Below are 13,598 nucleotides of genomic sequence, written 5' to 3' on the forward strand. Positions count from 1 at the left end.
AACCCTCTCGGTGCTGATGGATCTGTAGATCTCGTCAGGTCATCCATCTAGGAGAAGGTAACTCTAATGTTAAACTGTGCCACTGACCTCATATGTCTTCGTGCCAAACGGGGGAGGGAGGCCTCCTTAGTCCTGCTTTACCATCAGTTGTATAATATTGGGATAATTGTAGTGCCATGTAGCACATGGAAAGGGACCCTGCACTCATCTCCGGTGGGCATTCCCGAGGCTACATTCCTTTGGACGAAGAATTGGCTGATGGTCTACTTGTGTAGCATAATGGTGGCAATGCACATGCACTTTGCCTAGCATGCCTCACTTTAAACTTAAACTACAAGAATGACAGCTCAATCCAAAATAACAATCAAACCAGGCACAAATTAGAACAATGCTTCGCCTCCTCCCTTGAGGCTTGCATTTACATATCTGTGGACTTAGAACTAACTTAGACGAGGTAGAATCTCCTAGCAAACTCAGTGGATATCTTAGCACTAAGTGAAACTAACTTGCACTCCTCCATCCCCTCTAACCACTTTAACATGTCTGGTTATCTTTCATTTAGTCATATGAACTCAGTCAGACACATGCACAGACTTGGAGTTTATATTCGTAACACCTTCCCCATGATTAGGAAATCTAAACTAGAATCAGATGACCAGGCCTTCATGTGCATTAGACTAATTTTACAACATAACGTTAGCAACTTATACTTTCTCTATCTCTCTCCCTCACTCTTCTACTCTTATACTTTCTCTATCTCTCTCCCTCACTTTTCTACTCTTATACTTTCTCTATCTCTCTCCCTCACTCTTCTACTCTTATACTTTCTCTATCTCTCTCCCTCACTCTTCTACTTTCTCTATCTCTCTCCCTCACTCTTCTACTTTCTCTATCTCTCTCCCTCACTCTTCTACTTTCTCTATCTCTCTCCCTCACTCTTCTACTTTCTCTATCTCTCTCCCTCACTCTTCTACTTTCTCTATCTCTCTCCCTCACTCTTCTACTCTTCTACTTTCTCTATCTCTCTCCCTCACTCTTCTACTCTTATACTTTCTCTATCTCTCTCCCTCACTCTTCTACCCTAATAGTTTCTTCCCTAAGACTGCTAGACTTTGGAATTCCCTTCCAGGTTCCTGCTTCCTCAACTGTACTGACATGCAAAAGTTCAAGTGTAATGTAAACAGACATCTTACTGCTCAACTCCCTACATAGTATCCCTGAAAAGTTAGTAGTCCCCTACATCAAAGTGGTACCGTGCCTTGTTTGCGGTGAAAATGCAATTAAAAAAAATAAATGTTTTTTTAATTTAAAACAAAAAAACTAAAGTTTAATTTATAAGGTCACCTTTCGGCTGTTGTTGTAACTTGCTATGATAGTCATTCGAAACTGATTTATACAAGTCCTAAAATGTTTTAAATAATTTTATGACTGAAAATAATTTTTCTTATTCACTTAACAATATATCAAAAAACTGCTATCCTATTTCTTATAACATTGTCACATGAGCTGCATGCTTGCACTTGAAGACTTTAAATCTGTCCAGTAAACATCCCGTCGAACTACCACCAAGAGAGATTTTTTAGATCTCCAAGAAAAAAAAATGATAAACAAGAAGAAATCGCTTGAAAAGGACTAATTCGAGCCAAAAGCTTAATATCCATTTAAAGGAAAAAAAAAAAAAAAGTATTGTTTTAGCTTTCTAAAAAAATTTTAAATATTCACCTAAAAGATATTTTTTTTTTTAAAGTGCCATCCTATTTCTAATTATTTTGAATTTGTGAAAAAAGAAATAAAGAAAAAAAACAACAAAAGAAAAGCAAAAAACAAAAAAGAAAAACAGAAAAGAAAACTAATATAAAAACTAAAAATAAAAGTTAACTTAATACAAATACAATCCAACAGAATAATTTAAATATATGAAATGGAATCCAAAAGATATGCAAGTAAATTTTTTTAGACAACAGATCTCATCTACTATAGCTTAGGAATAGTTAAAAGGTGCTCGTAATAAGTAACAGAATTTAATGTAGCATCTGTTTAAGAGACTGTCCATTGGTCAGATGGTCAGTCACTCTTTAGTTTGATGTAGCATTTGTAGATGCATCCACGTGTCTTTATAATGATTTGGGATTCTTGTTCAGATTTTCCCCTATATTAAAAAAAATAAAATAAATAAAAATCTGTACATTGTACGTATTTGTGATGAAATGAAACTATCATATTCCAAAAAACACAAATTGATGAGATAGTTTTATTTTTAACTGATAAAATTAAATTTTATGAGTATCTGAAGAGTGACTGTCTCGCTCGCAATTCTGGAGAGAGAAAAAAAAAGAACACAAGGCGATAACTCAATAATAATTCATACCTAGTAGAGTTATGCTTTAATGCCTACGAATTCACATTAATCGCTTAAAAGTGATTTTCTTCATTAAGAGAAAAGTATTTGATCAATTTACATAATTTTTGGAATATGATATCTTTGTTTTGTCACGGGTATGTACATCATACAGATTTTTCTTTTAATTTTGTTTTTTCATATAGGGGAATTCTGGACATGAACCTAATTTTGAAATAAGATGCTTGTCACTAAGTATGCAGATTGACTCAAAGGATTCATTTTTGTTAAATTATATAAGCATAGCATTTGGCTAAAAAATCCACTTGCATGGTTATCTCCCTTGGAACTTATCTAAAAACGAGTCTTTTGGGATTTATATAATAAATTAAGGTCTGCCAAGAGCCATTTCTGTTAAATAATTGTTTATGAATGGTCTACAAGATGTTTTAAAATTAAAATAAAACCATTTTTACATGAGTTTGACTGCCGTAAAAAAAAAAAAAAAAGAAAAAAAGAAAAAAAATCCAGAATGTTTTCAAAATTGAACTGCATGAAAGAAGAACACTTAAGTTTGATGACAACGAAAAGTAAATCTTGTTTTCTTTCTTGTTGTTTTGTTCCCAGCTTTTCTTAAAGAAGCTGTGAAAAGCTTTCAAGATATGTTAATGGTCATTTCTCAAGGAATCGGGACTGGGAAGAAGATTGGGGATTCGTCTGGGAGTAAAAGATTGGCCATTAAAAAAAGACAGAAGAAATTATTATATGAATGTATGCATGTGTGTGTCAGGAAATAAAAGAAACTGTAATTGAAACAAAGCAGTTTCAACACTGCTCATATTAACTGTAGAAATCGTACATTTAGTAGTAGTAATAGTAGTAGTGGCATAGCACTGATCACTTGACTGAGGTTATCAGAAATCAGTGTCAATTTAACTGAGAATGACAATGATGGAGGCAAGTGTAAAAATGGATGATTATTAGTGATTTGGATGATTAAAGTCTTGTTTGAGGTTGTGGGAATTGGTAAGCAGCTAAATTCTTTGCTGAAACAAAATTTCCCACGAGTGTCAGAATCGGCGACTAATCAAATGTTGAAACACCACGTCGATGCCTCAGCAGATGTTAGTTTCTTTTGACGGAATCTCTTGGCCAGTCGACATGATAACAATACTTGGGGTTGATGCTTCTGAGGTAGATATGATATTGGTTGAAATCATATGAATAAAGCGTTCTTCAACACACTTGGCTGATAATCGCGCATCTGCTTCTGGATCCCAGCATTCTTCCATCGTCGTGCACAATAGATCCATATTCTGAAAAAGAACGAAAAATAAATAAAGACCAATTATTATTTGTACTCACTAGGAGTTCTCAAACAGATCATCATCAGAGATTACTCACTGACAACAACCAGTGGTGCTCCCTGGAGTTAGGATGACAACAGATTTCCTGTACTCTCTACTCCTTTTGATAACCTTTGCAAATGAATTTGCAGCATTGAAACAGCCACTTGCCATTGACATCTCACTGGCAATGACCATTGGTCTTCACCGGGATTTAGGTGACAATATGCCTCCCTAAGGTCCCAGTCCTTTTCGCACTCATCCAGTAGAGGTTTGCCCTCTCTCCTGTCTTTCCAACCTCCTTCACCCTTCTTGACTCTTTGGTGTAGTGGCAGTCAGCGGCCACTACAATTTTCATTTTTTTTTTTTTTTTTTTTTTTGGAAGGGTCTACTTAACTTACAATTTTGTGGTTTCAGTTTTGTTGGATCTATCTGGTGTCCCTCTATTTTATTGTTTTACTTCTGTGGCACTTTCTATGCGGCTGGTTCATGTTTGTAGCTCATTTCGCATTCAAGGGTTTTTAGATTTACTGTCTGTTGTATAGTCTCAGTTCTCCCTTTGATTCCAATTTCTTCTAGTCTTTTTTTCTATGTTCCTGGGGACTGATTATGATTATTATTATCATTTATAACTTGCAGGGCTACTCAGTGTTGTCTGGGTAGAATGATGATATAAGAGCTGAAAAATCGTAACAGTTGGTTAAAATAAAATATTGTTAAGATATTAGATGATAGATAAGATCTCACTCCCCCAATAAAAAACTGTGGTGATTATCCAGAAATTTCCCTATATTTAAAAATCTATACTCCTATAAATTTTTTTTTTTTTTGTGTATTGATATTCATATTAAAAACCTTTTTTCTATTTATTTAAAAAGAAAATACAACTTTGTTATATATGGGTGATGGAATTGCGTTCCTTTGCAACAGATCTAGCCAATTTGCATATTTTTTTAAACATTCATTTTAATTAATTCCCTATTTGTTTTTTTCGGTTTTCTTACGGGATAATCATCCTTAGTTAACTATTATGTGTAATTATATTCATGCAGATATTCTACATGATTTATACTTGTGTAATATTTGCGTAAAAAAATTATAGCGAGCACAAACCTCTTTCTATATATATTTATGTATGCAGACATATATTTGTTTAAAAAATGTTTTCTACCAAACTCCTCAGTCAGTTTTTGGTCTACAGACATGAAAATTAATAAATATGGTATTTGAACCGATGCAAAACTTTATACTTAGGTTTTAGTTGGGGAAAATCGGTGCAAAAGCATGAAAATGAAAAAGATGGAATTTGGCAGGTGAAGGTTGAACGATGGCATTATGAATATGCATGCATAACGTAATAGCTATTGGTTCATGTTTTAATTTTTAACCTTGCAACAAACATGTCTTCATAGCTCAGGCATTAACGTCAAAGAAAAAAGTAAATGCATGAAATTTAAATATGAAAACTGTCCTTTTTAATTTGTTCTATCTAGTATATTGAGCAATTTTATTTGGCTGGGATTGTCTTATGTAAAAATATTACCTCCGAAAAGAATTTTATTAGACTTGAAACCACAAGATTCATTAATCTGTGATCCAATTCATCTCATTATTTGGATACACACACATACACATATATACATAAATCTTTATAATGTACGTACCTGTAACAGAACGAAAATATCATATTTCAAAAAACATGTAAATTGATCTAGTAGTTTTATTTTTCTAAAGAAAATCATTTTTAAACAATTTTAATCAATTAATGGGAAATCGTAAGTATTACAAGGATGATCTTACAAATTTGAATTCTTGCAGAGTTATCTGTCCTTGTTTTTTCAAGACGGCTATGTGAGACAGTCCATTTTGTTTAATCATAGATTTTTTATTTCCTTAATCAAAAATAAAACTACTTGATCAATTTATGTGATTTTTCTTTTTAAATGTCATTTTCATTCTATTACATCAAACAGATTTTTATATATATAAGGTGAATTCTGCACAAGAAATGAAGCTGCTTACAATTTGACTGTCTCCCAATTCAGTCATCTAATCAACAAGGTGAAGGCTTTTGCTCCGAAATGGAGCAGCTAAAAACAGTCATGTTGGTTAGTTTTAGTTAATGTTTACATATTTAAATTGTGCATTTCTCGAGTTTAGATGCTTACTATAAATATTAACTCAAAATGGCTCCTCATGTAATAATATTTAACATAAAAACATTTTTTTTATGCCTACAGAGATTTTCTTTTTCTCACACTCAACTCAATACTAAATTTAGTGACATTACCAGTAGTCATTTTTGTCTCCCTAACAAAGATATACCCGACTTTATTTACGCTAAGGGAGACAATTCCTTAATGTCCAATGAATTATCTCCCTTGTTCTTACAAGCGGAAGCTTTTATAATACAGTCACAACCAATACGTATGGGCAACACTTGTGTCTCAGTTTTCAGAATACTGTTAAAAATATAGTGGAAGGATATTCGATCAAAAAATCAGTACTTATGCCAGGAAGGTATCGTGCTGAAATAATATTGTTACTATTTAGAATTATTTTAACACAGGGAGGAGAGAGTGTTTTGTAACTATTCTTTATTTTCACCTAACAATTTAATCAACAAAAGATACCATCAAACTGGAATTTAACTTGAAAATACTATTAAAAAATAAATAAATAGTATGGTATCTTTTCTACATAAACACCCAAAAATCTTTGAGTATAACATGTGGTTTGGTCCAAATATTAATTTTTCGCATTTATAATTTAAATACAATTTTGTTGGGCATATGGCATCCTAAACTTGTGCATATACGGTGAAAAATCCAATTCTCACAAATCTAGACAGTAAATTAGGTTGTATTTCAGTAACAATGTGTCGAATTTTGTCTTCTAAGTAGTGGTTTATTGCATCTGGTTTATCAGCATAGACATGGGACTTCACATATCTCCAAAGAAAATAATCTAATAGGGTTAAATCGCATGAATAAGGTGGCCAGTTAACAGGTTCATTTCGTGAAATTATTCATTCATCAAATGTTTATCTCGGTAAATTCATCATATCACTTGCAATTTGCAAATGCTGTTCGGTTGTCAGCCTCATCGTGAATTGCCAAATCAAGCTGAACTGAAAATAACAGATAATAGCCAAATCTATAAAAAACAGAGTTGTCAATTTAAAGTTCGCTGCCTCTGAAACACACACACATTGCATAACCAATAAATATCAGAATTTTTTTTTCTCAGTTAACAAATTTAATATCTAATAAATTTCTTTGTATAAAATCGGTGATGTCACGATTTTGTGTATAAATTAAATTGTGGGTAAATTTAACAGATTATTAAAATCGCTAAAAATGAATAATGGAAGTAACATCCTTTTGCTATTGTTCGTTTCTTTAGATTTTGATATTTACAAATATTATATTTATTAAAAAATATAAAAAATTTTATTTTAAAATATTTACGTATTTATTTGTTCTCTGAGCTAATATTTTTGCTTATACAATAAATATGTGAGTTCAAACAGCTGTTAAGTTATAATTTTATAGCTAACATATAAATAGCTTATCCCTTTTGTGCTTTCATATCTTGAGGCTTAAATAGCCATTAAAAACCCAAGACACTAGTGTCAATCAAATCATATTTTTTACAATACATTTATTGATGTTGATTCTGATATTTTACAGTCATTTTTTTTCTTATATTAAAATTTTTTTTTTTTTTTAATTGTAAAACCTTACTCTAAATTCTATGATTAAAACTGATTGTTTGGAATTATTGAATTTAAATCTTAGAAATTAATTATTCTTTTAGAACGTTTTTTTTTTCTTCTTTGTAATTCAACAGAGTATTTTATAGATTATTGATGAGTAACATTATTTAATTACAAAACATAAAAAAATATTGAATTCATTTCTATCTTTTATTTATCAATTCTAGGTAAGTAAAAAAAAAAAAAGAACATGTTAATTTTTACACAAAAATATTTACAAATTTTTTAAAAATTCCTCAGTTTTATTACATGTTGAAATTTTGCTCAATTCTAATATATTTTGTTTAGATTTTGTAAATTGAAATATGGGGGGGGGGAGTGAACACATCTCTACTTCTTTCTTCTTTTTTCCTTTTTGTACATAATCTTCTCTTTTCTTCTCTATCTATCTATCTATCTTCTTTTCTTTCTATCTATCTATCTTCTTTTCTTTCTTTCTATCTTCTTTTCTTTCTTTCTATCTATCTATCTTTCTTTCTATCTATCTATCTTCTTTCTTTCTATCTATCTATCTTCTTTCTTTCTATCTATCTTCTTTCTTTCTATCTATCTATCTTCTTTCTTTCTATCTATCTTCTTTCTTTCTATCTATCTTTTCTTTCTTTCTATCTTTTCTTTCTTTCTTTCTATCTATCTTTTCTTTCTTTCTTTCTATCTATCTTTTCTTTCTTTCTTTCTATCTATCTTTTCTATCTATCTTTTCTTTCTTTCTATCTATCTTCTTTTCTTTCTTTCTATCTATCTACTTTTCTTTCTATCTATCTTTTCTTTCTATCTATCTATCTTCTTTTCTTTCTATCTATCTTCTTTTCTTTCTTTCTATCTATCTTCTTTTCTTTCTTTCTATCTATCTTCTTTTCTTTCTTTCTATCTATCTTCTTTTCTTTCTTTTTATCTATCTTCTTTTCTTTCTTTCTATCTATCTTCTTTTCTTTCTTTCTATCTATCTTCTTTTCTATCTATCTTCTTTTCTATCTATCTTCTTTTCTATCTATCTTCTTTTCTTTCTTTCTATCTTCTTTTCTTTCTATCTATCTTCTTTTCTTTCTATCTATCTTCTTTTCTTTCTATCTATCTTCTTTTCTTTCTTTCTATCTATCTTCTTTTCTTTCTTTCTATCTATCTATCTATATCTTCTTCTATCTATTCTATCTTCTTCTTTCTATCTTCTATCTACATAAATAAAATGAACTCATTTTTTTCCCTCCGACTTTGCCCTTAATAGAATTAAAAATCATGACATTACATGCGTACAAACTGTAGAACATTATCTGAGATGTGCTATAGGCCTATTACCTCTACAGTTCCTCGACAATGGTACATTCTTATATTTTTTCCTGTGAGAGTCCACTGCCAAAATCGGTCATCTTTTCTCTCTTTTCTCTACTACATCTTTTCTCTCTATTAGATTCCTCCTTTCCCCGCTCCCCATTTACACCGCAGCAGATGCGTTCACAAGGAACAGTACAAGGAAACACCGGTTTGGAATCGTGCAAGGTTATTTATGCCATTTCTTTTTTTTTTTTTATCTTTTTCCCCTGATTTATGCTTTTTGTTTTTCCCATAATAAAATAAAAATATAATAAAGAAAAGAAAAGGCGATTATTATTATTATTTTCTTTTTGCTTTTTTTTAGTTAGTGTAAGACGCAACCTACGCGACTAACCGCTTCTTACTTCCGGCTTTACAGACTCTCATTATGAAATCTAACTATGACCTTTATTTATTAGTGCTTTCAACTCAACATTTATTTTTACACAAAGAATTCATTCTTTAATATTTATTATAACAACGCAACGATATTGTGATTTCACTTGTACTACACTTAAATTAAAATTAAAACAAATACATTCATTTAGAATTCGAGAAAACAAAAAAATCCATTTAGAATTCGAGTGTGATGCGTGATTACTGAAATTAAACCAAAACAAACTTCACTGCGGAATTGATATTTGACCTAATTCACACTTGGGTTAATTCATCGCGTTTTTTTTTTCTTCTTTTGGCGCTTCCGCCTCAATGATCAGAGTTCAAGCCCCCCCCCCCTCGAACTTTTTTTGGATTTTTCAAACACCCGGGCACCGCCGGACCGTTCATTTTTATAATTGTTTTCGTTTTTACACAATATTTTTTTAATAATTTGAAGATTGTTTGTTTTTATAATATTTAAACAGGGTTATTACTTCAGGTCGACTGACTTGGAGTGGTAGTACCTGTTAGGGTCCTAACTATGGGTTAAATAGGAACTGACTTGAAAAAAAAAAACAAAAAAACAATATATTGTATTAAAAAATTTTCTTAAATCATTGGATTCGGCATTAAATAACCTGAAAAGAGTTGATGTGCCGTAAAACAACCAAATATATATATATATATATATATATATATATATATATATATATTTATTTATTTATTTTTTTTTTTCTTGTTCCTAGTTACTTTCATTCACATGAAGGCAAAGCTAAACACAGGGTCTGTTTTTAATGTTGAAGATATTCAGCTCCCCAAAAGGGGGCATTATTGATGGGACAAAAATCAATTGAGAAAGATCTCTCATTCTGACCAACGACAGGAGAGATACTACACTTTCAAATACTTATTTGCACAAAATATTAAAAAAATTACATTTTAACAACTTAGGCACAAGGCCATTGAACTTTGTGAGAAAAATGTGGGAAAATGGGTTTATCAGTCATCCTTTGTCACCATTATTAGCAAATGTCTATCCTACTTTAAATCATTTAAATTTTTTTTATTCATCTCCACCAAGCTAGGAAGTAAATTTGTTTGCTGTTGATATTTATCTCTCTTCTAGAGGAAAAGCACTAATTTGCAAAGAATACCTGAGCAACCCTATCAGCATTCTCCGGTAGGCGATTAGCCATAAACAAACCTCTTCTTAAAGCAAAGCGCCAATGCCTAGGAAGATGGACGTTCTGAAACTTCACAGGATGAGCAACATAATCTGTTTACTTTAGTGGCGAGGAAAAACCCCTGATAAAAAGTCTATTTGCTGCCTCCAAAATGTTAAAATAAAATTGATTTAATATCATCGCCTAAGAAAACACTCAACCACCATAGAACAGAAATGGGACAATCAAAAGCTGCTATGGCCAAACGGGGTCTTAAAAACTAACCAAACTGTCTGTGAATATGGAGGAGATGACTATTGGATGCAGCACTATCTTGTCTGTCCTCTATTATCTAACCAGTACAGTTTAAAATCTCTCGCATAGTTCAATGATAATGCTGATGACTAACTTTTCCAAACGATCTTGATAAAATTAGTCTTTAAAAACTTTACTTGGAAAAGCAGCAGAGCACAGTGATTGCGAAAAGTTATGTGTGAAATGGATCAATTAAGAAGGACCAAGAAGATTTCGCAGACAAAGACCCGGCACAAAAGAATCAACTAATCATCATGTTCAGAGCTGGGTTAAAAAAAAAGGTGCGAAGGCGACTGTTAAAATGTGAAGGAATAAATGCCTGAACTAGTCTGAATGCTTAAAGTTGTCTGTGATATTCTATGCAAATTATAAAAAAGACCTTGAAAGTCAACCCAAAACTATGTCAGCAAGTCGGTGTAGTATGTACTGAAATCTTTAAATATGAGATTACATACAGAATAATGTGATTAGGAGTTGATACCATGTGGTCTGTATTTGAGTGACTTAAGTGGACCTCACTGGAGTAAAGGAATTGTTTGTCAACACTTAAAATGACTATTCAGTGGACTGAGTGGTGCTCTTACGAGCTCATCAAGCTGATTATAATTACAGGTACAATATTATTATTATTATTTGTGTAATGATTATGTACAACTAATTTATTTTATTTAAAAAAAAAAAAAAAAATCTAATCTATATAATATTCTGCTTGTTTCTTTAGTTAGTTACACTTTCGGTAATTAGATGCAGTCAAAGCTTGTTATTAAGCAACATCATTATTATGCCACTAATCATCATGTAAATATTTTTATAAAAGAAAAAAAAAAAAAAAAAAAAAATCAAGTTAACTTTTGAAAAAGAACAATTACAATTTTTGAAGGTCAATCTGTTAAAAAAAAATAGTCCAAATTTGCAAAATTTGGTTTTAAAAGGGCCAAATCTGGCAACTCTGGAGTGTTGCAGGCTATTGGTTTTTCTGTAGAAAAAAAAAAAAAAACCCTAATATTTTGTGTATTCTAGAAAAATATCAGCTTTATCAAAAACATTTTGTTGAGTAAATATATTTTGTCATTCCGGGTTGTGCATATTCTTATGATTTGGCAAAAGAATTTATATTATGCATGTAGATATTATTCATTAAACAGGGAGATAAAGCCACCCCATACACATACAGTTCTTTCTCCTCTTTTGATGACCTTTTTATACGTGAAGGTTTGCAAGTATAAGGTGCTAAAGCAAAACTGAACACTTGACAAAAAGATAAAATAGGTTATAAAAACAAAAGTTGTATATGTAGAGAACAGTTTATTTACATACTATATTATTTTTCAATGTAATTATTGCTGCCAGAGACGATCATCTTAAGGTGTACAAAAACAGTGACACACTTTGGTGGCTTTGTCCTTGTTTATAGCAGACAAACATCTACACAACAGTAGCTTCAAGAAAGTCAACTGTGTTGTGGACGTGCTTATTGGTCTTAGCATTGATCATGCTCCCCAGAAGAAATAGTCAAGGTGGTTGCAGTAGGGTGAGAAAGGTGACCACAAGTTTAGCAATCAGTGATGGGGAACATTGCTGAGCAACCACGCCTAGTTTGTCTTGGCCTTATACAGGAGCGGAGTACTGCTGGAAGATGTAGGGGTGTTTGTCAGCGATTCAGGACTTCACTATGCTCCTCATCACATTCTGGTATTTTGTTTACATTTTTGTCATGTGTAGGATTTTGCTGTCACACACTTTAGATCACTCCAATAAATTACGTTGCTTTCCATGGGAGTTTTTCAAGGAGGCTGATAGAGTGATATCCTTCCCCGATCACTGTAACAGAATTTTTCTCTCTCCTAGACTAGTTATGCCGAAAATATATTACAATTATATAATCCATCAATAGCCTTGAGCCCCAGGAGAGCCATAGTCATCCACAACTTTGTAGATGCTTTTGCAGCAAGGAGTTCTTTTTTTTTTCAGGGTGAGGGTGCTGGCCCCACGCCCAACTTTCCCAGGAGGTACATACAGTGCCTTGCCTTCCCAAAATGGTCACACATCTGGTGTTGACCAGGATCAACGTTGCTTAACTTTGGTGATCTGGCAAGAACTGGTGTGTCAACGTGATTGTGCTGTACATTTATACAAACAAAATAAAAATTAAGATTTTTTTAATATGATGATTTATGTTGAAACTATAAAATAACTTAAAGAAAGATTTTAAATAAAATATTTAAAAAAAAAAATCTAAATTACATTTTTAGAAAAATGCAAGTTTAGTTCACACTACACACTTAACTTTTTATTTAAAATTTGTTCAGCTAGAATACTTCTGATAGCGTTGATTTTTGCTGCTCTATTTTATTTATTTTATTTTTTTTTCATCTTTTGTGCTAGTTAGTGAATTGTTATTTTAGACTTTATAGTGGTCTCTTAGATTTTCAAGTCTTCTACTTTCTTCAGCTTTTTTTTTTTCTTTTTCAATTTGAAATGTAATTATATCTCTCATATGCTAAACTATGAAAACCTGGAAACACTCATCATTGATATATAATTAATTAATTAATTAATATATAAGATTGTTGAATTTTTATTTATTTATTTATTAGCGATTACATTTCTTTCTTTTTTTTCGCTCCCTGAGCGTTTTTATTATAAGAAAGGAGTTATTTGCCCTTTGTTTGCATTTTTCTTCGCTCACATTTTAGGACATATTTACTTTTTTTATTATATTTAAATATTATTTATTAATTATTAATTAATAATTATTACATGCATAAAAGTAAGTCATCTATATACATAATATTAAAATGTTAATGGTGTATATGCAACAATTTTTTCCCTCATGGAATCTATGGTTTTGTGTCTTTTTTTCCTGGAACGATTTATAATCTTCAATTAGTAAGTTTTTTTTTAAATTTTTATTCTTATGACTTTAAAAGAATTCTGTATTCTTTTTTACCTTTGGTCCTTTTCAAAAA

General features: G+C 31.3%; 1 protein-coding gene across 1 annotated transcript in view; it reads right to left on the reverse strand.

Annotated features, from left to right (window-relative positions):
* Positions 1-2,938: 2,938 nt before the first annotated feature.
* Positions 2,939-13,598, reverse strand: part of LOC145284815 (activin receptor type-2B-like) — a 210,220-nt gene continuing 199,560 nt past the window's right edge. The window contains exon 6 of the mRNA XM_080133778.1: positions 2,939-3,654. Coding sequence (XP_079989904.1) covers positions 3,454-3,654 — 201 coding nt within the window. The 3' untranslated portion in view covers positions 2,939-3,453. The remainder of the gene's footprint in view (positions 3,655-13,598) is intronic.

The sequence above is a fragment of the Euprymna scolopes genome, chromosome 9 (assembly GCF_053919585.1).
Source record: "Euprymna scolopes isolate OS-2025 chromosome 9, ASM5391958v1, whole genome shotgun sequence".
Taxonomy (NCBI): Eukaryota; Metazoa; Mollusca; class Cephalopoda; order Sepiida; family Sepiolidae; genus Euprymna; species Euprymna scolopes.